The 25,436-nt window shown below is 45.4% G+C and overlaps 1 protein-coding gene across 7 annotated transcripts in view; it reads left to right on the top strand.

Moving 5' to 3' along the window:
- The window catches only part of SUSD1 (sushi domain containing 1), a 206,725-nt gene that overhangs the window by 5,648 nt on the left and 175,641 nt on the right, over positions 1 to 25,436 (top strand). For 6 of the 7 annotated variants that reach the window (XM_044271172.1, XM_044271176.1, XM_044271171.1 and 3 more), the window contains exon 2: positions 8,407 to 8,573. The exons of the other annotated variant lie outside the window; for it this stretch is intronic. In XM_044271172.1, the coding sequence (XP_044127107.1) occupies positions 8,480 to 8,573 (94 nt within the window). In that variant the 5' untranslated portion in view covers positions 8,407 to 8,479. The remainder of the gene's footprint in view (positions 1 to 8,406; positions 8,574 to 25,436) is intronic. 7 annotated transcript variants of the gene reach the window in all.

Here is a 25,436-nt window from a genome sequence, read left to right as displayed (position 1 = left end):
TTTTTTTTATCGCCGCAGCGCTTGTGTAGTGATTGTGCAGTGATAAAAAATTAATAAAAATGTTGTCACTGCGGCGGGCGTGGGTGAATGCACGTGTGGGCGACCGATCAGGCCTGATCGGGCAAACACTGCGTTTTGGGTGGAGGGCGAGCTAAGGTGACACTAATACTATTATAGATCTGACTGTGATCAGTTCTGATCACTTACAGATACTATAAAGTACCAATGCTGATTAGCGATACGCTTATCAGTGAATCAGTGACTGCGGTGTGGTGGGCTGGGCGCTAACCGGCGCTAACTACCTACCAAAGGGGCCTAAACTAACCTAAACCTAACAGTCAATACTGGTAAAAGAAAGTGACAGTTTACACTGATCACTTTTTTCCCTTTCACTAGTGATTTACAGGGGTGATCAAGGGGTTAATTGGGGTGATGGGGGGGGGGGGGGTGATCTGTGCTCTCTGCTGGGACCAACTGACGAAAAGGACCCAGCAGAGAGCACAGAAGCCATTTAACACATTATATTTATAAATATAATGTCTTATATGGCTTGTGGTCCGTTATTTTAAAAGTCCCCAACCTGCCAGCGCTGATCATTGGCTGGCAGGCTGGTGACCAACTCCTTCTGCGCCTTTTGCCGACCCGCACTGCGCATGTGCGGGCCGGATATGCGCGCCATCTCGCGTCTCGCAAGATGACGCATCGATGCGTCAAGGAGGAATAACCCGGCTGCCCGCAGGACGCACCCCTGCGTTAGGCGGTTGGGAGGTGGTTAAAGATGCTCAGTCACCTTTAGAGTACGGCCACACATTCAGGTGTCCTGATGCAGTTTTGAAGGCAAAACCAAAAATGAATTAAAAAAGAGAAGTGGTATCTATCTTTTATACGTTCTCTTCTTTTATGATCCACTCCTGAATTTAGCTTCCAATAGTGCATCAGGAAACCTGACTGTGTGGCCGTACCCTTAACAGGATATTAATATAAAGGTTCACTCTTGTTGTTGGACCAACCTTAAATAATAATATGTAGCCAGAATGCACTAGTAAGCAACACATAGGGCACATAGGCAGAGGTGCTCGTCACGAGTCTTGTGCTACTAAGTTTTACTTCATGTCCTAGTAAATATATTGCTTTAGGAATGTTTTAAAGCAAAATATTAGCTCCTACAATGTCTGAAATCATAGCCACCACACAATGAACACACCTTATTAAGGAGATCTTTAGTAACTGCATTGTATTTGATATTGAATTGATTTTATATGTCATGTACTAACTGGACCTTACTACCACTTGTTACACATTGGTCTGGTCAGTGAACAGGCAGATTCATGTTGATGCCTATATCTCCTACTAGACAAGTGTGGGAAGTATAAAATTGCTCCCACTTGTAAAATAACTTTCTTATTGGAGATTTTTACAATTATTGGTTACACACACATGTATAAATTATGCATCCTTACCATTGTCTGCCTATGCTGGTAGCCTGCCTGGTGAACCTGCAGTAACTATTACAAGGATAAACGTGTTGGAGAGCGCTTCTTGGCATATAAAGCAAGCTACTTTAGGTCCAGGGATTAGGTTCCAGTGCCAGTTCAGGGGTCGCCCTTCTCAGGGCGGGTTCTCAGTTCATGTCTGGCTGTAGGCTTAGAAAATCACCTGCAGCAGACAGCTAGGGATGTTGTACTGACTCCGCTCTTGTGCTATTTAAGGAAACTTATTTGAACCCAGCCACGCATATTGATCACTTTGGTTTACAAAGTTCAGTTTTTATCCTAATAACAATAAACTTTATGTTTTAATTATCACGTTAGCTGCATGTTCCACCTCAGTATTTTTTGTGGTTCTAAGCTGGGAAGATATTTGGACTGGGCACAAGTATCATTATAAATTTTTTCTGCCTTTCCCTTTTTAAAATAGGGACATATCAGGGACATAGATTTATAATGACGCACTAGAAAGAACTGAATTAAAGTGGTCTATTGACACAGTAAAATGCATTGAATTAAACTGATATATTAATGCTGAATTAAACTGGTATACTGACTCACTAAATGCATTGCATTAAACTGGATGCAGTAAAATGTCATTGAACTGTGCAGTTTTAAACCCTAGCAAAATTGCAACAGTTTTTTAGAAAAAGGTGCAATTGTGTAGAGTATCCAGCAAAATATAAGCTGCTGGAGGTGCTGGGAATAATTGTGTAGCTCTAAAAGACTTATGAACTGTAATAGTGTAATGGACAATGGGTGTGGACCAACTGTGCCAACTAACTGGTTTTACTTTGGGCTATTCCCGAGGACATTGTTCTGGTGGTCCCTTAATTTTCCCCCTTTAACCCCTATACAGGTATCTACTCTTCACTGCAGGGGAGCCACCAGGTTGCTACCTCTTAGAATAGTCCTGCTGTAGTTGGCAGCTGACCCACAGGAATCAGAGACACTGGTACAAAAACCAAGGGATCATGCTATACTTGTAGTCACGAAACAGGCCATTGTCAGGTCAGGCTGAGTATGTAAAATCTGAATACAGTCCAGAAGTAAGGGCAGGCATAGGCCAGGTTAGTCAGCAGAGAAACAAAGTCCACGAGACAGAAAGAAATCAGTACACAGACAGATAAATGCATTACAGTGTCAGGCAGACCAGAAGACCTGGCAGAATCTGTAGAGACCTATTGCTCAGGCAACCACCGAAGGAAACAGCCAGGTATATATATTGGAATAGCTAATTAGAAGGACAAGATGAACCCATGCAATGTTGCTGACAGGTTCAGAGAATACAATTCCTAATACACACAGGACATTGATACCCTGGGCTGCTGCCAGAGTGTTGGAACTATGACAGACACATGAGGAGTGGGGAATATATCCCTAAACTATCCCTACAACACCCTAATACTGCTGGCTTGTGTCTGCAACTGATGTCTGCCAGACTTGTGGTAAGCACATCCTCTGACATCACTGGCTGAGCTCAGAATGGCATCTGTGCTTTACACATAGCACGGAGCCTGAAGGACTTCTCAATATTCTGCCCCCTGATAGGCTGCATTGTGGGCAAGCCTGCTAGCTAGGGCTCCTCCCAGAGTCATGTGATCCTTCGTCTTCATCTTTCCTGGCCTGTTGACCTCACATAGTTACTTTAAAATGGCTCAATTTATTCAAAGCGTATGCCCAAAACTTCGGCAGAGGCCTTTTTGTGAAACTTGTGACAAATCTGACTCATTTACAGTTGGCCCAGTCATTTTTAATAACAATATATTTCTATTAGTCAGTGGGAACATTATAGGTCAGTGGTGGCAAACCTATGGCACGGGTGCCAGAGGCGGCACTCAGAGCCCTCTCTGTGGACACCTGCACTCTGGAAAAAGTCTATGTGGTACCAAGATGCCTTAGGCTGGGTTCACACTTGAGCGTTGCGCAAACGCGCGTTTTACGCGCGTTTTTGACGCACATTTTTATGCGCGTTTTTGTAATAGTAAACGCGCGTTTGACGCGCGTTTGTGTGATTCACTACAGTGTCCTATGGCCACAAACGCCCCAAAAGTCGCTCATGTACTTTTTGGAGCGTCGGGCGTTTTACAGCGCGATCGTACGCGCTGTAAAACGCCCAAGTGTGAACCATTCCCATAGGGAATCATTGGTTTCTCCTTGTTGAGCGTTTTACAGTGCGTAGGAACGCGCTGTAAAACGCTCAGGTGTGAACCCAGCCTTAGACTTTTCCTGCCATTGATCAGCAAAAGGCACTTTGAAAGCAAAAGGCAGTGCATTGAATGTAGGCAGGATATTATAGCTAATGATATTACATGGAAGATATACCATATTGGACTGTAGTATTCAGGTTAAATTGTCGCGTTGGCACTTTGTGATAAATAAGTGGGTTTTGGGTTGCAGTTTGGGCACTCGGTCTCTAAAAGGTCACTATCACTGTTATAAATGGTCAGTTTGTTTAAGCAATTGTTTCAGTTGTGTTAGGCCTCATGCAAATATAAATTCCATGTCCCTCTGGAACCATAATCTGGTGCCCATACAAATCCACGGACTGACAATGTACCTTTCTGGGCCTCCTATTTCATATGGAGGCACACACAGATTTTTTTCTGATGAAATAATAACACATTTTATTGCTGTATCTAGAGTTGAGAGAATCGAATCCAACGAAGTGGAATTCGTTCCAAATTTCAGGATAAATTTGATTCGCCGCAAAGCCGAATTTCCTTGTGCTTTGCGGTAGCGAATCAATTTAACCTGAAATAATGCAAAAAAACAATCATACTTACCTCCTCGCAACAGGCCGGCTGCCGCCATCTTGATTGAAGATCTTAGCCAAAATCCTGCGTGTGGTGACATATGACGCCCGTCATCTCGGGCCGCGCCATGGCTGCGTCCATCTTCAAGCAAGATGGACGCAGCCATTCAGCAGCTCACAGAGTAGGATAAGATGAACCCATGCACTTCGTGACAAAGTTATTCATCACAAAGTGATTTTTTTTTTTGCATTTGGCGAAGCAGCCAAATGGAATTTTTAAGAAATTCGCTCATTTCTAGCTGTATCATGTAGGTACTATACAGTGGCACTAAGACTGCCTAAGGGTTTTTAATATGAAACCTTTAGGAATCCTTGTGCTACCATACAGGCTTAGGCTCCATTCACACGTCCGTAATAATGGGTCCACATCCGTTCCGCAAATTGCGGAACGGGTGCAGACCCATTAATTCTCTATGGAGCAGCGATGGATGCGGACAGCACACAGTGTGCTGTCCGCATCCGTATTTCTGGAGCGCGCCGCCGATCTTCCGCTCTGTCCTATTCTTGTTCGCAATTGCGGACAAGAATAGGCATTTCTATGGGGGTGCCGGCCGGGTGTATTGCGGATCTGTAATGCACTACGGACATGTGAATGGACCCTTAGTGCATATGGTTTTGCCAAGTGCATGAGGCCTTAGAAAGTTTGAATTTATATCTTTACTTATTCCTTATAATAGTCAGCAAAAGAGAACGTCTCACCTAAATAGATCCATGCAGAAAAACATAAACTTCTCTCTTTTTCATAAATTGCGATGTTTCTTCATCCATATCCTGTCATATGACCACAAACCATAAACCATAAAGCCCAAAAATAAAGATGTTTTTTCCCTTTTATGATTGTTAAAGTGCAGTGAGATAATGAAGCTCTACTGTTACAAGCAAATATTGTTGTACCACCTTATACACTAACTTGTGTAACATATCTTTTGTAATTAATCAAGCAAAATGTCCATGGAATTAATTTGGGAATTGATAATACTCAACTCAGCTTGAGGATAGGTCATCAATATCAGATCGGCGGGGGTCCGACACCCAGCAAAGACCATATACCAGGGGTGGCCAATCTTACAGACACAAAAAAACAACAACTTATGACTGCAAAGAGTCACAAGCTATACATTCACAGAAATATGCGTGCACACGACAGTAATACTGCAAATGAGTTTTCAAACATTTAAAAGTGTATTTAAACCACCTTTCCTACCTGTAGTGTAGACAGCTTTAGTGAGACTTCTGCCAATCTTTGTTTTTCACAATGTGTTTTAAATCTGGCTTGTATTCAGTCGTTGCTACTCGAGGCAATTATTTAAGGCTACTTTCACACTAGCAAAAACACAAATGCTGCAACCAGCACTCTGCCCTGCCTCTATGCTGGATGTTGAATAAGGCATTGGTGTACATTTTGGCCAAAGCGTAATAAGCCACTCACCACGTCAAGGTCGCCTTCATGAGTGGTCCCTAACACTAGTTCCTACCTGTTATGGGCCATGACAGACACACAAAGTCCAGGGAGTGCAGGTACAACAATTCTTTAAGGCTACTTTCACACTAGTGTTAAAGTTTTTCGGTGTTGAGAGCCGTCAATTTGTCCCCATTCATTGTCAATAGGGGCAAAACTTAACTGAACAGAACGGAATGCTCCAAAATACATTCCGTTCCGTTCAGTGAGTTTCCCAGACCGGAGAGAAAACCGCAGCATGTTGCGGTTTTCTTTCCATCCAGGGATGTGGAGGAAGACGGATCCATCATGACCCCCAATGCAAGTCAATGGGGACGTATCCGTTTACTCTGGCACAATCTGCCACAATAGAAAACTGATCCATCCACCATTGACTTTCAATGGAGTTCATGATGGATATGTCCTAGCTATGTTAAAAATATGTTAAAGATAATACAACGGTTGTATTATCAGTAACGGAAGCGTTTTTGCTGGACCCTGCCGGTTCCAGCAAAAATGCTAGTGTGAAAGTATCCTAACATTTGTGTCAGTAAGAATCATTAGTAAGGCCTCTTTCACACGGGTGAGATTTCCGCGCGGGTGCAATGCGTGAGGTGAACGCATTGCACCTGCACTGAATCCGGACCCATTCATTTCTATGGGGCTGTGCACATGAGCAGTGATTTTCACGCATCACTTGTGCGTTGCGTGAAAATCGCAGCATGCTCTATATTGTGCGTTTTTCACGCAACGCAGTTCCCATAGAAGTGAATGGGGCTGCGTGAAAATCGCAAGCATCTGCTAGCAAGTGCGGATGCGGTGCGATTTTCACGCATGGTTGCTTGGAGACGATTGGGATGGGGACCCGATCATTATTATTTTCCCTTATAATATGGTTATAAGGGAAAATAATAGCATTCTTAATATAGAATGCTTAGTAAAATAGGGATGGAGGGGTAAAAAATAAATAAGTAATAATTGAACTCACCTCATCCACTTGTTCGCGCAGCCCGGCTTCTCTTCTGTCTTCTCTTTGATGCCCAGAAGGAAAAGGACCTGTGGTTATGGCACTGCACTCATCACATGGTCCGTCACATTACCCATCACCATGGTGATGGATGATGTGGTGGATCATGTGATGAGCGCAGTGACTTCACCAAAGGTCCTTTTCCTCCCAGGTCATCAAAGAAGAAGACAGAAAAGAAGCTGGGCTGCGTGAACAAGTGGATGAGGGGAGTTAAATTATATATATATATATATATTTTTAACCCTTCTATCCCTATTTTACTAAGCATTCTAAGAATGCTAGTTATAAGGGAAAATAATAAAATCTACACAACACCTAACCCAAACCTGAACTTCTGTGAAGAAGTCCGGGTTCGGGTTTGGGTACCAAACATGCCGATTTTTCTCACGCACCTGCAAAACGCATTAAAACGCTTTGCACTCGCGCTGAAAAAGTGTGCAATTTCCCGCGACGCACCCGCTTCCTATCCGGCCCTCACATGCATTGCACGTGTGAAAGAGGCCTAAGTCAGTAAGTTATCATCTTAATTTGAGTTGTTGCTTTATCTGTCACCAGAGGGGGTTTCAAACTAATTATGTGAGATGGTACTTAGGAGGTCACTTACTATTAATGTGAGGCACATGGGGTCCAGTCCAAAAGCATGTGTCCAGCCTGACATTAAAAATAAATGACCTCCATCTTGTTTAAAATATGGCAGTGGCAAGATTGGGGTTAATGAGTCACATTAACCCAAATCTTACTGGCTGCTTGATACATATGATTTTTGCCTGCCTCTGTTTTGAGGCAGGCTACTCTTGCACTGTGTGGGTGGGGGGCCCTGCTACGCTGGCTGCTCAGTGCACTAATGCATACTGACTCCGGGGCTGAGGACAGGACACTCAGGAGGAGGAGGAGGCTGCTGCTCCTGTTCGCTGAGCTCACTAGCTCAGACGGCGCTGCAGTTTATTCCCTCCCCCGTCCCTCCTCCTGCCTTAGATAGCCGCCCATTCATTGGTGGCAGTGGGGCGGGCAGCTTCAGAGCCCACTCTTTTCATTGTGCTCAGTGGCGGCCGTGTCATAGCAGGGAAAGACTCCCTTCCTCCGTCCCTCCCTCCCTCTCCACTGTCTGGACGGAGAAAACATAATAATATAAGAGGAGATACAGCGCAGCCTAGATAGTAAGAGCTGGCCGGATCGCTCCCCTGCGAGCCACAAATGAAGGAGCAGCGAGCTGCATGCGGCTCGCGAGCAGAGGGTTGGCCACCCCTGCCATATACCATAGGGATAGGGCTGGGAGATATGGCCTAAAATCTATATTGCGATACAATTTGAAGCACGTGCGATATAACGATATATCGCGGTATATTATTTTCTTCTGTATGTATAAAAATTACATGGCCATCATCATTCATGTCCCCCAGCCAGTACCATCAGCCCCAGGCCATTGCCATTTGCAATCATCCATGTCCCCAAACCAGCGCCATCAGCCCCATGCCATTGCCACCATCATCATCCATGTCCCCCATCCAGCGCCATCAGCCCCATGCGATTGCTGTTTGCAATCATCCATCTCCCCCAGCCAGTGCCATCAGCCCCATGCCATAGCCATCCACCACCCAGTAGATTCGGGCCCCTGCTAATATACTTACCTTTCCTGCAGGGTGAGCGGCTGGCTGATGGAGTCACCAGGAGACTGACCACTCTTCTTCCCAGCATGCACTGGGAGGGACCTGATGTCACACACAGCGTCAGCCAGCGCACTGACGATGTGTGCACGCAAGACCCTGGCCAGTGAAGAGCGGTGCAGAGTCGGGAGGCCATGGAGCGGTGAGTGAGAAGCTTCTTCAATTCACTACCGCTCTGTGGTCATCTATCACGATATGGCGATATAGACAAAATCTATATAGTTGCCTGAATTTATATCGTTCATATCGTATATCGTTTATATCGCCCACCCCTACCATAGACCATAGACCACAACAGCGGACAGGAAGAGAGAAGGTAGATGGCACGTGCACAACCCCTGTACTGTGATCTGGACTTCACTGCAGGCAGGGACGGATTGGGAACTCAAAGTGACCCTGGAAAAAAACGTAGAAGTAGCCCAACATTGTGGGTGGAGCCAAACTGGCAGAAGGTGTGGCCAAGCCAAATAGGCGGGGTGATTTTTTACATTGTAAATTTAAAAATGCCACTTGTATTGGGTCCATGATATGCGGGTAAACCTTACAAAGCATGCCCTGTTTTATATATAACATACACATCACCTGAGAAGTCTCAATAACAAATGACAACTGTGACGAACTGCGACCGCCGCGGCCACAATACGTCACAAAACCGTCACAGCGCCCCTAGTGGTCAATCCGCAAACAGGCCTCCCAGCCACCTTCAGCACACCGACAGTCTAACTTGAGTCCGTACAGTCGATAGGCTGAAAGCGCAGGGAGTGGACCTCCGATTGACCGCAAGTAATCGTGCGACGAACTGCGACCGGAACTACACACAGGGTAGTTTAACTGCCACCACCTCACAATTTATGGGAGCGAGGAACCCACTATCTAGATAACACAACCGAGTAGCTTTCCCTTCGGAGAGGCTAGGGTAAGTTTTTGTAGTGTTTGAAAACAGGCATATGGCTAGAGAAATGAATTGGAGGTCATTTATTATACATCTATATACAATACAAATTATCACGATGCACAGTAATTATTAACACAATAATCAAGGAAAGTATAGTCCAATAAACAAAAAGAGAGAAAAGAAAGAAAATACTTAGTTTCCGCAGAAAAGATGTCCGTTGGTGAAATAGTCCATTGCAGGGGTAAAGTCCAAGAAGCCTTTGTCCAGTGTAATATGCCTACAGCCCACAGGTTCTCTGGCTGAGGCCCTCTTTAGGTGTTGTTAAAAGTGGAGAACTCCTTTAGCAGATCCTAGGTCTGTGTTATAAAGGGTCCTAGAATCAAGGCGGGGAATTGAGAGTCCGCCTGCTGGGCAGGCTGTATTCCTGAGGTGAATGCCAGTTCTGAAATATGTCATGTGCCATATCGCGGGATGTCTCCGCTGTACACAAGTAACAAGCACATATTCACATTCCCCACAAAATATGGAGTTCAGGGATACCAAATATTACTATTATAACTGGTTCTATGATGGGGTAACACCATAACTTTACCTGGGCACATCTTAGAGTTATGTTTGTCCTATGTAAACGTCCAGTGACTTCTGAGTGACACGATGATGTAATTTTTACGTCCATAAGATGCATGGGCTCTCTTAAAAAGGTAAAAATCATATCTCAGATTCATGTTGCAATCTGGGAAACCTTGGTGCCGGCTTGTCTGCAGCAAGCCAGCTTACAGACCCCTTATGGCAGCGACACCAAATGTCCCCCCCCCCCCGGGTGCAGTCTTCACACCTAGCTGTGATATCTCCTCAGGAAGGGAAGTTCTTTTGTCAACCTAAGGAAGCCAGCTGTAATTGCGTTATCTGCTGGGCATCTATTGACTGACTTGAACAAAAGGACTATGTTGTTCTCTGGGTACAACAGAAGGAGACGCTCTGAATAATCAAATTGTAGGTTCTGGGGCCTAGGGAAATAATTACTGTTTAATAGACCCACTGTTCAATAAGGCAGAGTAATATTGATAATATTGGGAGGACAGTTCAATATTCTCGCGGATCATCCGTGACACCTCCCCCCCGCGTCTGTGGCTAGACATCCGTCCGCAAGACGGGTGGCGTCGCCGCTAACCTGCGCTGATCGGTCTGGATCGCCGTTGCACCGGGATAAGCCATCCGCATTTTGATGTCTGCTGCCTGCCCTGTGCTGGATGGTAAAATCGTACTGCTGCAGCGACAAGCTCCAACCTAGGAGTTTCCCGTTGGACCCCGCAGTACGGTTCAGCCAACTGAGAGGATTATGGTCCGTAATGATTGTGAAGGAGCGGCCGTACAAATAGGATTGAAGCTTCTGCAGGGCCCACACAATCGCCAGACACTCCTTTTCTGCAGTTGAGTAGGAGACTTCTCGGGGAAGAAGTTTTCGGCTCAGGTACAGAAGAGGATGCTCGTCCCCTTTTCCATCCACCTGGCTTAAGACAGCGCCGAGACCGTAATCTGATGCGTCGGTTTGCACTATGAACCGACGGCTGAAATCTGGGGCTTGAAGCACAGGGGCGCTAGCTAACGCCTGCTTCAAGGCCCGGAAGGCGTTCTCACACTCAGGGGTCCACATAACCACTTTCGGGTGCTTCTTACCAGTGGTATCAGTCAGGGGCTTCGCAATGGCACTATAGGCCGGTACAAACTTCCTATAGTAGCCCGCGGTCCCCAGGAATGCCTGAACCTGTCGCTTGGTGATAGGCCGAGGCCACGCTAAGATGGCGTCGACCTTTCCCGTGTCCGGTTTCAGGGTGTTCCCTCCCACTCGGTGCCCTAAATACTGGACTTCCGTCATGCCGATCTGACACTTACTTGGCTTAACTGTCAAATTGGCTGCAGCCAGCCGTTGCAGTACCTGGGACAGATGTTTGAGGCGTTCTTCCCAGGTGGGGCTAAACACCGCAATATCGTCCAAATATGCTGCAGCGAACGGTTGCATCTCCTCCAGCAGGTCGTTCATAGCCCGCTGGAACGTGGCAGGCGCATTTTTCATTCCAAAGGGCATCGTCGTAAATTCGAAGAGCCCGAAGGGAGTGATAAAGGCCGACTTCTGCCGCGCGTCCAGGGCAAGAGGGATCTGCCAGTACCCCCGGCTCAGATCCATGATTGATAGATAGCTGGCAGCCGCCAGCTTATCTAGCATCTCATCGATGCGAGGCATGGGGTAGGCGTCCGTAGTGGTTACAGCGTTCAACTTCCGGTAGTCCACGCAGAACCGCGTCGTCTTGTCTTTCTTGGGTACCAAGATGACGGGTGCCGCCCATGGACTACAGGACCGCTGAACGACCCCCAGTTCTAGCATTTCCCCCACCTCACGCTGCATGTCCGCCTGCACCTCCGGAGAGACGCGATAGGCGGATTGCTTGATGGGGGGATGTGCTCCGGTATCTAACCGGTGAGTGACCAGATTGGTCCGTCCCGGGATACCTGAGAAGGTCCGGTGGTACCGACCTAACACCTCCTGTAACTGCTCTCTCTGGGACGGGGAGAGCTGCGGGTTGACATTTATGTCCCCGTCCGTCTCCCGGGTGTCAGCCAGCAGATCTACCAGAGGGTCTGTCTCGCCCTGTTCTAACCGGCTGCACACTGGGAGTACATACTCGGTTCTATCGTGGTGAGCCTTCAGCATGTTAATGTGAAAGGCCTTCCGTTTTCTACCCCCCATGTTCACCAAGTATGTCAGGGGGTTTAAACGCTTCTCTATGGTGTATGGCCCCTCCCATGCCGCCTGTAACTTATTGTGCCGTATGGGAAGAAGGGCATAGACCTTGTCTCCAGTTTCAAATGCCCGGTCTCCCGCGGTGCGGTCGTACCATAGTTTCTGTTTGGCCTGGGCCTGGGCCAGATTCTCCGTTACCATGGCAGAGAGTGACTCCATTTTGTCTCTGAACTTCAGGACGTAATCCACTACAGAGACATCCGTGGGATCACCTTTGCCTTCCCACGTCTCTCGCATCAGCTGTAGTGGCCCTCGGACGTTCCTGCCATACAGGAGTTCAAACGGGGAGAACCCGGTGGACTCTTGCGGTACTTCCCTGTAGGCAAACAGCAGATGAGGCAGGTACCGTTCCCAGTCCCCACCCTGCGACTCAACGAATGTGGCCAGCATCTGCTTTAATGACGCGTTAAAGCGCTCGCAGAGGCCGTTGGTTTGCGGGTGGTATGGACTGGAGACGAGGTGCGTCATCTGGATCTTTGCCGCCAGGGCGTCCATCAGTTCAGACATAAACTGGGGTCCCTGATCTGTGAGCATCTCCGCAGGGAACCCTACACGGGAAAATATGGAAATTAGCGCGTCTGCTACCTTGTCTGCCCTCAGGGAGGAGAGGGCGACCGCATCTGGGTAGCGAGTCGCGTAATCCACCAGCGTCAAGGTGTACCTCTTGCCGCTGTGGCTGGGAATGGGCAGAGGTCTAATTATGTTGACTGCCACTCGGTGAAATGGCTCACTTATGATTGGCAGTGGACACAGGGGAGCCTTGCGCGGATTCCCAGCTTGTTTAACCTTCTGACAAACCGTACAGGAGCGACAATAATTGATGACATCTATCCTCATTCTAGGCCAGTAGAAATGCCCCTGAACACGGTCAAGTGTCCTGCGAATTCCTAGGTGCCCTGCCAAGGGGATGTCATGTGCGGATTTCAGCACATGCCCCCGGAAGGCACTAGGTACCACAAGCGACTTGGTACTCACGGTCATTTCGCCTTCGGTGGGTTGTATCGCCTCACTATACAACTTCCCACCTTCCCAGTACACTTTGAACCCGGCCCCATCCGCGAGGGGCTCAGCAGCCTGTCTTCTGAGACCCTCGAGGCTAGGATCGGTTTGAAGTGCGTGCTCGAAGGCCGCCTGATCCGTTTCAGCCAGCTGGCCCGTGGCGTACGAGGCCTGTGGCTGACAGTCACCCTCCCTGGGGTCAGAGGAGTGGGAGGAGACCGGAGCCTCTTCCCCCTGTTCTGAGTTCAAGTTTTGGGTGGCCCGACTCCGAGTCACAGCTAGGACAGGTATGACTTCGGAGCAAGGCAGATTAGCATTTTCAATATCACATGTAGAAATCACATTAGCAGGTACGTCATGCATATCATCAACATTAATATTGGATACATTCAACCCCCCTCCCCCAGACTTTTGCCCCCGGGTGCCAAGCACCTGGGTGGGGGCAGAGGGCGGACCCCCTTCCTGGGATCCCGAGGGGTTTGTGGCGGGTTCATAATAGGATACCAGCTTGCCTAGATCGGACCCCAACAAAACAGGAACTGGTAGCCAGTCAATGGAAACCCGGGCTTGGGGAATGTGAGAAAGAGTGCCCCCCACCCCAGTGAGGGTGAGATACTTGTCTGGGATTATGTCCTTTGTGGGCACAAGGTGCGGACGCACAAGGGTGACATCGGCTCCCGTGTCCCGGAAACCGGTGACTAGCTGGTCATTCACTGTAACAAGCTGGTGATTGCTGGTGATGGGGTGAATCTCCTCCCCACCGGCGAACAAAACAGTTGAAGATGATGGTTCACGCTGGGATGCGCTGGCTGGCTGTGTCTGTCGTGGGCGAGGTACAGGTGGTTCAGATGCTGGCTGTGGCTGTCTCCGCTCAGGACAGTTGAATTTCATATGTCCAGGCTTGCGGCAGTAGTGACAGGTGATTCCATTAGGTGCCCCAGGTCTGGAAGCAGTAGCTGCACTTGGTGGTCTCTGTGGTGGACGGCCCACAGAGGCAGGGGGGTCTGCCCTGACATTGGGCAGACCTCCTCTCCAGTGAGATGGTGCAGATTTACGATTTACGATCGGGCACTCGGGTTGTGACAAAAGTCTCAGCTAAGTCTGCAGCAGCGGTTGCTGATGCAGGCTTCCGTTCTAGCACGAATTGTCTCACATCCGCAGGGCAAATACAAAGAAGCTGGTCTAGCACCATCAAGTCCTCTATGATGTCATAAGACCCTTTTGTTAGGCCTAAAGTCCACTGGCGGAATGTAGTGCGTAAGCTGCTGACCACATCCGGATAAGAGTCCGTACGATCCTTTTGTAAGGACCTAAACCTTTTCCGATAGACTTCAGGGGTCAGCTGGTATTTAGCAATGATAGCGTCTTTTATGGCGGAATAATCTTCATCTTGCTCCATGGATAACTCCGCAAACGCGTCCAGCGCTTTGTAGCGCAACAGGGGGGTCAGGTGTCTGGCCCACTGCTCTTGGGGCAGACGATACTGACGGCAGGCTTTCTCAAAGGATCGCAAAAACAAGTCTATGTCAGTGTCCTTTTCAATGGGAGCAAATTTAAATTTTGCACTCACGTGTGATGCTGCTCCTTCTGCAGGAAAGTTGGGTGATGAGCTTCGGCTGGGTTGATGTATTCTGGCCATGCTCAGTTCATGCCGACGTTGGCTTTCTTCGCGCTCAGCCATGTACTGTAGGTACTTTACCGGGTCAGTGTCCATTAGTTTTTGGAGGGCCTGCTGCATCATAGAGTCTGTACAAATAGATAGTCTGGTACTGGCCGGTTCCGGACGAGTACTTAAAGAAAAATTTGGATCCGTACTGAAATACTGCGCTGGGGGGCCAACAGGGCCCGCAGGATGTTCCCCCTCCGAGTAGTCAGGATTCTCAGTCTCCGGTTCCTCAGGACTTGAGTCAGATGGGCCGGTGTCTCCCGCAGTAGACACATCCAACAGCCGCAGTTGTTGGTTATCCCATCGGAACAAGTCTTTTATCAGGTCGGTCTTCGTCTTGCGACCGACTTCAATGCCCCGTTCTTGGCACAGATTTTCCAGATCTGCCAAAGCCATTTTCTTGTATTCCCCGGACATTTTCACGCCAAATAAAAGATAGATAAAGAAAACAAGATTTCGGGGAGGGTACTGGACTACACAGTCTCTCTGTACACACAGATAAATGTATTGCACTCAGCCACACCACCACCAAATAGGTTTGGTTCTGACAGAGGTAAATTAGTTAATCTCTGTTCAGATGTTCTAAACACATGCAAAAAGGAATCCCAGTAGCTGCCTACCAATATGTGACGAACTGCGACCGCCGCGGCCACAATACGTCACAAAACCGTCACAGCGCCCCTAGTGGTCAATCCGCAAACAGGCCTCCCAGCCACCTTCAGCACACCGACAGTCTAACTTGAGTCCGTACAGTCGATAGGCTGAAAGAGCAGGGAGTGGACCTCCGATTGACCGCAAGTAAGCGTGCGACAAACTGCGACCGGAACTACACACAGGGTAGTTTAACTGCCACCACCTCACAATTTATGGGAGCGAGGAACCCACTATCTAGATAACACAACCGAGTAGCTTTCCCTTCGGAGAGGCTAGGGTAAGTTTTTGCAGTGTTTGAAAACAGGCATATGGCTAGAGAAATGACTTGGAGGTCATTTATTATATATCTATATACAATACAAATTATCACGATGCACAGTAATTATTAACACAATAATCAAGGAAAGTATAGTCCAATAAACAAAAGGGAGAAAAGAAAGAAAATACTTAGTTTCCGCAGAAAAGATGTCTGTTGGTGAAATAGTCCGTTGCAGGGGTAAAGTCCAAGAAGCCTTTGTCCAGTGTAATATGCCTACAGCCCACAGGTTCTCTGGCTGAGGCCCTCTTTAGGTGTTGTTAAAAGTGGACAACTCCTTTAGCAGATTCTAGATCTTTGTTATAAAGGGTCCCAGAATCAAGGCGGGGAATTGAGAGTCCGCCTGCTGGGCAGGCTGTATTCCTGAGGTGAATGTCAGTTCTGAAATATGTCATGTGCCATATCGCGGGATGTCTCCGCTGTACACAAGTAACAAGCACATATTCACATTCCCCACAAAATATGGAGTTCAGGGATACCAAATATTACTATTATAACTGGTTCTATGATGGGGTAACACCATAACTTTACCTGGGCACATCTTAGAGTTATGTTTGTCCTATGTAAACGTCCAGTGAATTCTGAGTGACACGATGATGTAATTTTTACGTCCATAAGATGCATGGGCTCTCTTAAAAAGGTAAAAATCATATCTCAGATTCATGTTGCAGTCTGGGAAACCTTGGTGCCGGCTTGTCTGCAGCAAGCCAGCTTACAGACCCCTTATGGCAGCGACACCAAATGTCTCCCCCCCCAGGTGCAGTCTTCACACCTAGCTGTGATATCTCCTCAGGAAGGGAAGTTCTTTTGTCAACCTAAGGAAGCCAGCTGTAATTGCGTTATCTGCTGGGCATCTATTGACTGACTTGAACAAAAGGACTATGCTGTTCTCTGGGTACAACAGAAGGAGACGCTCTGAATAATCAAATTGTAGGTTCTGGGGCCTAGGGAAATAATTACTGTTTAATAGACCCACTGTTCAATAAGGCAGAGTAATATTGATAATATTGGGAGGACAGTTCAATATTCTCGCGGATCATCCGTGACAACAACTGTCTCCATGCCCCTCAATTCCAACTGTATATTGGCAAGAACGGAGAAGTTCTTCTGGAGTGATCTCCACCCTCATTATAGAGTTTTCCCTGAGTTTTACAGTGATGATGGATAGGTCATCAATAGGCGAGGGTCCAACTCTTTTATCCCATGCTGCTCAGCTATTTGTCTCCACTGTTTTCTTGCTCGCCAATGAAAACGCAGCTCCTACATCCCATTCACTTCAAAAGGAAGGAGCAGTAAACTGGCTCACCCTTTTACCAACCATCATCCTAACAAAACAGCAAATTCATGTGGAACACATCTTCAGGCATTGTGAAGAGGGTGATAACACTTTAGCAGTCAACCAGCGATAAGGGACCCTGGCAGAGTCATCAACTTTTTCTGAGCCCTAGGCACTAAGAAGCAGCCCAGCACCATCATTTAGGGAGCTAAGAATTAACCCCTTAAAGCATAATGCCGCACATGACCAAGATCGGCAATGACGCTGAAGCCATTCATTTAATCCCTCTGATGCCGCGTTCAATAGCGATTGCTATATTTGGGGTTAGGCAGTGGCATGCTTCCTCCCCTGCCTTCTGATCGGAGCCTCCGCAGTGAAATTACGGGGCTCCCATGGGTTAGTTTGACGATATGGGTCCTGCTGAAGGTTCCCAGGTTTGACATGGTAAACTGCCTACAAAGCTGTGCACCAAGCACAGCTCAACAGGTAGCGCTTTTTCTTTTAAGGGTTAAAAGTAAAAAAAAAAAGTTTAATAATAAACACAAAAATATTAAGTTCAAATCACTCCCTTTCATAATTTTACATATAAAAACAAATAAACAATAAAAAAACATGTATCACCGCATCTAAAAATTTTAAAAACGACTAAAATGTAAAATATTTTTTCCTGCGCAGTGAACGCCATTTTTAGTCACCTTGTCCCCCTCTAAAAAAATTGAATAACAGTGATCCAAAAGTTGTATGTATCACAAAAATGGTACCAATAAAACTAAAAAAACAAGCCCTCATACAGCTTTGCAGATGGAAATATAAAAAAGTTATGGATCTTAGTTTATTTTTTCAGAGATTTTTTTACATAGATTTTTTTTTCAATTTTGTTACACAAAGAAGTTTTTTTCCTTTTTTTGATATGACTTTTGGAATGTAAGAAATGCAAAAACGAAAATAGGCCCGGTTCTTAAGGAGTTAACCCACTAAACTACTTGAATCTAAAAACAGTGGTGACAAATTCAGAGATACCATGACCAAGGGGTCAGCTTGTGTAGTAGACAAATAATTAGATGTAGTAGCCACGTCAGATGTAGCAGACCTGAGCACAGCTCATCACCTGTGTCTTTACATAGAAATGCACGTCACAGTCATGAGCCCAAGGGGCCGTAGACTTGAGGTCAGTAGCTCTATCAGTTAATGTGTCATTTCTACCTCACAAGTAGCGATGAGCTAATCAAATTCCCTGAAGTGGAATTCGACTTGAATTTCAGGATAAATTCGATTTGCCTCGAAGCTAAATATCCTTGTGCTTCGTGTTAGCGAATTGATTTTACCTGAAATAGTGTAAAAAAAAAAAAAAAAATACATACTTACCTCCTCTATTTGCTCGTGATGGGCTGCCAGCTGCCTTCTTGGTTTAAGATCTCGGCCAAAATCCAGTGAGTGGTGAACTATGACATCACCATGCTGGCTGGCGTGATGATGTAATCTCGCGCAGCAGGAGATTTTGCTCCAGTTCTTAAAGCAAGATGGCGGCGGCTGGCCTGTCGCAAGCAAATGGAGGTGGTAAGTTTGATTTAAAAAATCATGTATTAACGCGGCATCTGAGGGGTACAATGACGGGGGCGGCGCTATCGCAGCTCCCTGTTATTGCACCCGCCACTTACAAAAAAATGCACTTTGTGGTGAAGTAATTCTTCACGAAGCAAATTTTTTTGTAACATTCGGCGAATCAGCCGAATCGAATATTTCATAAATTCGCTCATCTCTACTCACAAGCGATGAGGACATGACTTCTGTGTGAGGTTACAATTTGCAACAAGGACATGTAAATAGCGGCTGCCTGAAGGGCATTCATTTTCATACAGTAGCAGCAGGGCCTCCAGCCCAACGGGAATTTTCCTGGTGGAATACATTGCCATTCTGCCCTGAGTGCAGGAGACAAGCCAGGTCTGTGGTAGTCCTGATGTAGTTGGCATTTAACCCACAGGGGTCAGAGACACCAGTGTGAACCCCCAAAGGGGTCAGGCAATACTTGTAGTCAGAAAACTAGCCAAAGTTCAGGGCAGCCAGGGTTCGTGTGTATCCACGAAACAAGTCCAAGGACGAGACAGGTGGCAATGGGACAAAATGGCAAACAGGCAAGGGTTAGGACACGTGGAGGGGAATGGCAGGAATTCTGTACATACGTAGTCAGACAGATAATAGCACCTTCACTTGGCAAACTAGAGAATAGGAACCTAACGTTCAGGCACTCTCCCCTTGGGGAGGCTGCCTAATATACCACTGAACATCCATCCATTGGCTGGGGAACATTTTGGCCGTGCACATTCTGGACCTTCAAGAGGCTAAGAGCCCTAAGGAACAATTCAGAGAGTCCTCACGCACAGGCACAGCTTGCATCACACAGCAGACACTGACAGCTGGGAGTGCTACCGGCAGTAGAGTCGGACAGAACCGGAAGATGGCGGTAAGTATCTCAGCATCCATAAGCAGGGAAGCAGTGGGCACTGTCTCTCCTCTCTGCTGAAGATGGACTTGAGTTGGGCATATAGACTTTCTATTGAGCCCCTCTTCAGCAACAAGGAGAGACAGTGCTCTGTGTAAGTGCTTCATTCTTATTTTAGCGATGGGTTGGGGTATTAGGACTTGGACCACCATGATAAAACGTTTAATATGCCACTATCACATATCAAATGTTTTTTTAAAGTACATGTACACTGTAAAGGGTTTATGATGGCAATAAATGCCTTAAAATAATAATAATAATAATAATAATAATAATAATTCCTATACCTTCTTCTCCCCTCTATTTTCTGCTCCACAGCTCCAAACCTTCTCCAGCTGTTTATGTACAAGGTGTCAGCAGTGATGGTTCATGCCATATACTCCTGAGTACAGTGATTGGCTGCAGCGGTCATGTGCCATATACCTGCATGTCACCACTGTAGCCATGTATACAAACAGCAGGAGAAAGACAGGGCTGGTGGCACAGAGGACGGTAGGGAAGAAAGAGGTGAATATAGGATTTTTTGTTTTCTATTTTAAGGCATTTAGACTGGGACTACAGCCTCGTAGTAGTAACAACACCCCAGTGTAGTGTGAACTGGGTGCCAGTGCTGTTTTGGGGGGCTCTGGGAGAAGAGGAAATTGTGTTTGCTTACATATAGGCATCCATTTTTGGACTGCTGTAGTGATAAAATGCACTGATCTCCATGTTTGTATCTCATCGTTATAATCCACTAGGTCTATATTGACAAAACCACATCCAAACCACAGCTCCCATAGGGACATAAATAATTGGTCATAAATAAAGGTTGAGAATAGGAAAAGTAAAGGTTGGACTGCAATGTAAGTGCATTATTGTGTGGCAGTCTTTCTAGGTAGATTTCCCAGAGGAACCTCTTCTTGTAGTAATTTGCATATGGTTTGTTAATAATGTCCTTACTTCCAGCATAAACTTCTTACATCCTTGCTTCTTAATGACCTAATCCGGAAGGTTTCAGATACGATTAGCACCTGTCATAGACAGAGTTCATGCTTTATGTTCTTGATTTCCTCCTTTTCAAGTCATTTCTCCTGTAAACAATAGCACTTGAAAGTCACCAGAAGTCTCTGTAATACTTCCTCCCTTTAACACTCGCCGATGTGTCATTGTGCTGGTGACAGCATTCAGGATTACATGCTGTTAAATGCTGTGCAGAATTTCCCATTTGTCTATACACTGTTTAGTGAACTACCAGGAACTGTGTTCTGTATGACCATATATGATCATGAATTGTTTGGTATGCAAATATCAAATTTATACATTTTAAAGGTATTTTATTTCTTTTACACATCACAATATCACCCCATCAGCTCCAAATAAATGCTAAAGTGAAACATTAGCTACCCCTCAACACCAAATAAATACTATAGTGCAGGCATGCTCAACCTGCGGTCCTCCAGCTGTTGTAAAACTACAACTCCCACAATGCCTTTATGTAGGCTGATAGCTGTAGGCTGTTCGGGCATGCTGGGAGTTGTAGTTTTGCAACAGCTGGAGGGCCGCAGGTTGAGCATGCCTGCGATAGTGCAACACAAAATACCAACCTAACAGCGCCAAATGAATACCACACTGCAGCACAAAATACCTTCCAGCAGCATTGTCCCCTGACCACCTTTCCCCAACCAGCAGCAGAATTGTCCCCTAACTACCCTTCCCCCACTGGAAGCAACATTGTGTTGGTAACTACCCCGCACACTTGCAGTTGCATTGTCCCTCTAACTACCCTTTCCCAACTGGCAGTAGCATTGGACAGAGTCAGACACACCCAATACTGGTAACACCCAGTAGTACCTTTACTGCAGACTGCTGGAAATGTATTTGTAAACTTCTAGCAGGAATAATAATAGTCATAAGAATAGATGCTCCAGAATAGTTATAACATGGGGAATGCAAGTAGTTACTAAGACAGACATGTCAGTAGAGGTGACGGGTCCTCTTTAAGTTGTTAATTATTGTTAGTGTACGTGGGACTATCAGTCGAAAAATGCTAGTTTAATTCTTGATTAATTTGTTGGCGATGTGACATAATATTGACGGGGGAGCTGCCTCTCAATAATGTGGTAAAACAAATTGGGAATTGTTTGGAAGGGAATGGACAACTCAAGAATTTCTTGCTCCCACAAAGACAACTTGCTGAATTTGCATGTATTGCAGTCAGAATTGCATTAACTTTTAGCTTTGAGAAAAGAAAATCTAAGCTGGCAACAGAAGCTGATTCCAGTGTTTTTCTGGTTTATTATGTGTAATTTTTGAGAAGCGTACACTTTAGAAGTTGCAGTGCTTGAACCCTCTTAATGTACTAAGTCTTGATATTCATGAGTTATGAGCTACCTTCTTGCTCCAGCCCTTGACTGACAGCTTTCTTCCTATGCTAAATAAAAAGCGGTAAATCAGGGGCTGGAGGGTGCGGTTTGCTTGCACCTCATGAATATCAACTCTCATGCATAACGAGGAAAGGAGTGGAACTAATAAACTGTATGTTACTCTAAGATACATTCTACCCCCACCCCCCAAATAACAGTATGAAGAAAGCAACATATTTCATTTGATAATGGTTCAGTATCCTAAATTAGGAAATGTGCTTCCAGAAGAGTTTGCTCAGGCTGGGTTCACACCTGAGCGTTTTACAGCGCGTTCCTACGCGCTGTAAAACGCTCAACAAGGAGAAACCAATGATTCCCTATGGGAATGGTTCACACTTGGGCGTTTTACAGCGCGTACGATCGCGCTGTAAAACGCCCGACGCTCCAAAAAGTACATGAGCGACTTTTGGGGCGTTTGTGGCCATAGGACACTGTAGTGAATCACACAAACGCGCGTCAAACGCGCGTTTACTATTACAAAAACGCGCATAAAAATGCGCGTCAAAAACGCGCGTAAAACGCGCGTTTGCGCAACGCTCAAGTGTGAACCCAGCCTTAATTGTCGCCTGATCAGGGGGAATGTTTTCACTGGGCAAAAATCAGGAACATTTGTCTGATCCCATGTAAAAGGGGTCTTTAGTTTGTAAATATAGCAGCTCAGTGACCTAATGGGTAGCACTGTTGCACTGCAGAACTGGGGTACTCGATTTGTATCTGACCAAGGGCAACAATGGCTTTGAGTTTGCATGTCATCTCCTCCAGGTACTCTGGTGTCCTAACATATTTCAAAAACATACTTATAGATTATTTGGAATTTAGACTGTGAGTCTCAATGTGAACTGGGAAAATTTACTTTAAGGGTCCATTCACACGTCCGTGTGTGTTTTGTGGATCCACGTATCCGCGGATCCGCAAAACACGAACACCGGCAAAGTGTGTTCCGCATTTTGCAGACCGCACATCGCCAGCACTTAATAGAAAATGCCTAATCTTGTCCGCAATTGATGGTGGTTAAAGGAATCAAGCCAGAAGTAAAAGAATAAAGGTCTCTCTTTACTTAGTGCAAAATAGGTAGTACATCCAGTAGTAGTTGTACACAGTTCAATTTCTCTCCCACATGATGGGGTATGGTGGCTGCCAGAGCAGCTGATAGCATACCATAGGTGCCATTAGCTTGCTCATGTCTCTTTCCTGAACTTCTAGTTCATAGCTGCAGGCTAGCATTTGTGGCTGTAGGTGTCCACTTGGTGAAAATACAGGCTTTTATGAGCTGGCCTGGATTTGATCTAAAGTGATGGATGACTGAGCTAAAGTCCCTCATTTGCAGCAGGGTCTGGATAGCTATGGTTGCTGGTCACTCTGCTGGCTGTAATGCTGTAGCTCTGCAGAATATCTGTAGTTTTTGGACCGTCAATCTCACTGGAGTAGTGATCTTACAGACGAGTTTCTTCTATGGTCCCTAAAACACTTGGAGCAGGAGCAATATGACATGCTATCTCACTATCTAACACTGCCCGTCTTGACAGGAAGCATGACCAGCCCACTCCTACCAAGAGGGGAGGAATGGAGTGGTTAGCCCCATCCCTATGCCAACCTCACCTGCTGGTGTACATCGCAAAAATGACATAACATTACAAACATTACATAACATATCAAACTTTGCAGATACATCCAGGTCTGAGGCACTGCACTAACAATCTACGTAAAGTGTTTCACAATATATTGGCAATATATGAATGAATAACATAATAATGGTCTCTATGCATGTTTAAGATTATAGATATATTACCCAGGAATGTTGAATCTTCACCAAAGGACCATTTACACTGGACAGTTATCCCTAGAATTCACTTGTTTATGAGCGATCATAATAATAATTAGTCAATAATCGGCCATGATGAATATCAGCAATTATGATAATGCTATTATTGTTATCAGTAGCAAAATAAGAAAATGTAAATGATAATCTTTATTTTTACAGTGCAAGTGTAATTCTGCAGCCCTTTACAGAACAGAGGGAACATGTACAAGCAAAATCATACATTACAGAGTAGCAAACTAATCCCAAAACAAAGAGAGTGAGGGTCCTGCTTGCAAGAACTTACAATCTATGAGACCACTTGCAAGGACACAAGGCATTGCAGCCTACAAAACAATTACTTTTCTCTCCCACTGGCTGTGAGTAGAAGTTTCTCCTTCCACTGCTATGAGAATTGTATTGGTGGAAATGTCTTATTCATAGATCCCTCTTTGGTATTTTTAAAATTTGTAATTTGTCTGTAAAATTAGTTAAAAAAAAGTTTCACTTAAAATATTCTCACAAAAATTCTCCTGTGTCTAGACATTGCTGTTACATACTTCTTATGGCTCCATGCTTGTGTCCAGTGCGGATGGGAGCTGCTTTTAAGTAGTTAATTCTTATTATCTGTCCTTGACAATATCAGGAATTGCTCCACCACTCATATATAAAACTATCTAGGTGGTGGTACTAAGTTACTGGACATGTGTGTCCACTGGCTTTGGACACATTAGAAAGAAATTCTGAATGGGAATGAATAAAGAAAGAAATCATTCCAACTGGCTAATAATGTTTTGCGCAATCAGATAAATAAAATGTTGAACCGCGGGACAAGCCATTTATTGTGCAATGCATTTTGTATGTTTGAATATATTCTCATTTTTCCTTTTAATCTTCTAAAAACAAGGAACCAGCTTGAGATATGAGCTCATCATTCAGGAAAGGTCCTTCATTTCAGCCCTCACTGCAGTCTACTTGTAGATATTTTCTTGTATCGGTTATCCTGTTGCGCTGAAAGTGAGAAGGAAGCTTATTAGAAGCTGGAAGGAAGTCCAAAACTTACAAGAGATTAGGTTATAACAATGAACAGTGTGTTGACACAATGACGTTTATGATTCTTGTGATGAGGTCAGGGGAGGAAGCAGCATTGTACTCATGTGGTGATTGCAGCATCATTTTTACACAGCCAGGTGCTGAAAGTTGGAAAATAAGGATTTTAACAAACCAATGTCTAGAATGAAGCAGCTCAAGAATGAAAGCTACACTGAACAAAAATATAAAAGCAACACTTTCGGTTTTGCTCCCACTTTGCAGGAGCTGAACTCAAAGATCTGAAACATTTTCTACATACACAAAAGACCCATTACTCTCAAATATTGTTCACAAATCTGTCTAAATCTGTGTTGGTGAGCACTTCTCTTTGAGGTGGGATGGATTATCTCGGCAAAGGAGAAGTGCTCACTAACACAGATTTAGACAGATTTGTGAACAATATTTGAGAGTAATGGGTCTTTTGTGTATGTAGAAAATGCTTCAGATCTTTGACTTCAGCTCCTGCAAAATGGGAGCAAAACTGAAAGTGTTACATTTATATTTTTGTTCAGTGTAGTTACCTTATAAGACTGACGGATATTCCTGTAATAATTTATATTTACGATTTTAGAAAAAAATGTATGTACAATTGTGTAAAGCAGTGGTG

This window comes from Bufo gargarizans, chromosome 1, assembly GCF_014858855.1.
Source record: "Bufo gargarizans isolate SCDJY-AF-19 chromosome 1, ASM1485885v1, whole genome shotgun sequence".
Lineage (NCBI taxonomy): Eukaryota > Metazoa > Chordata > Amphibia > Anura > Bufonidae > Bufo > Bufo gargarizans.
Note: the sequence above shows the minus strand (reverse complement) of the source record. Positions and strands in the feature narration are given on the sequence as shown.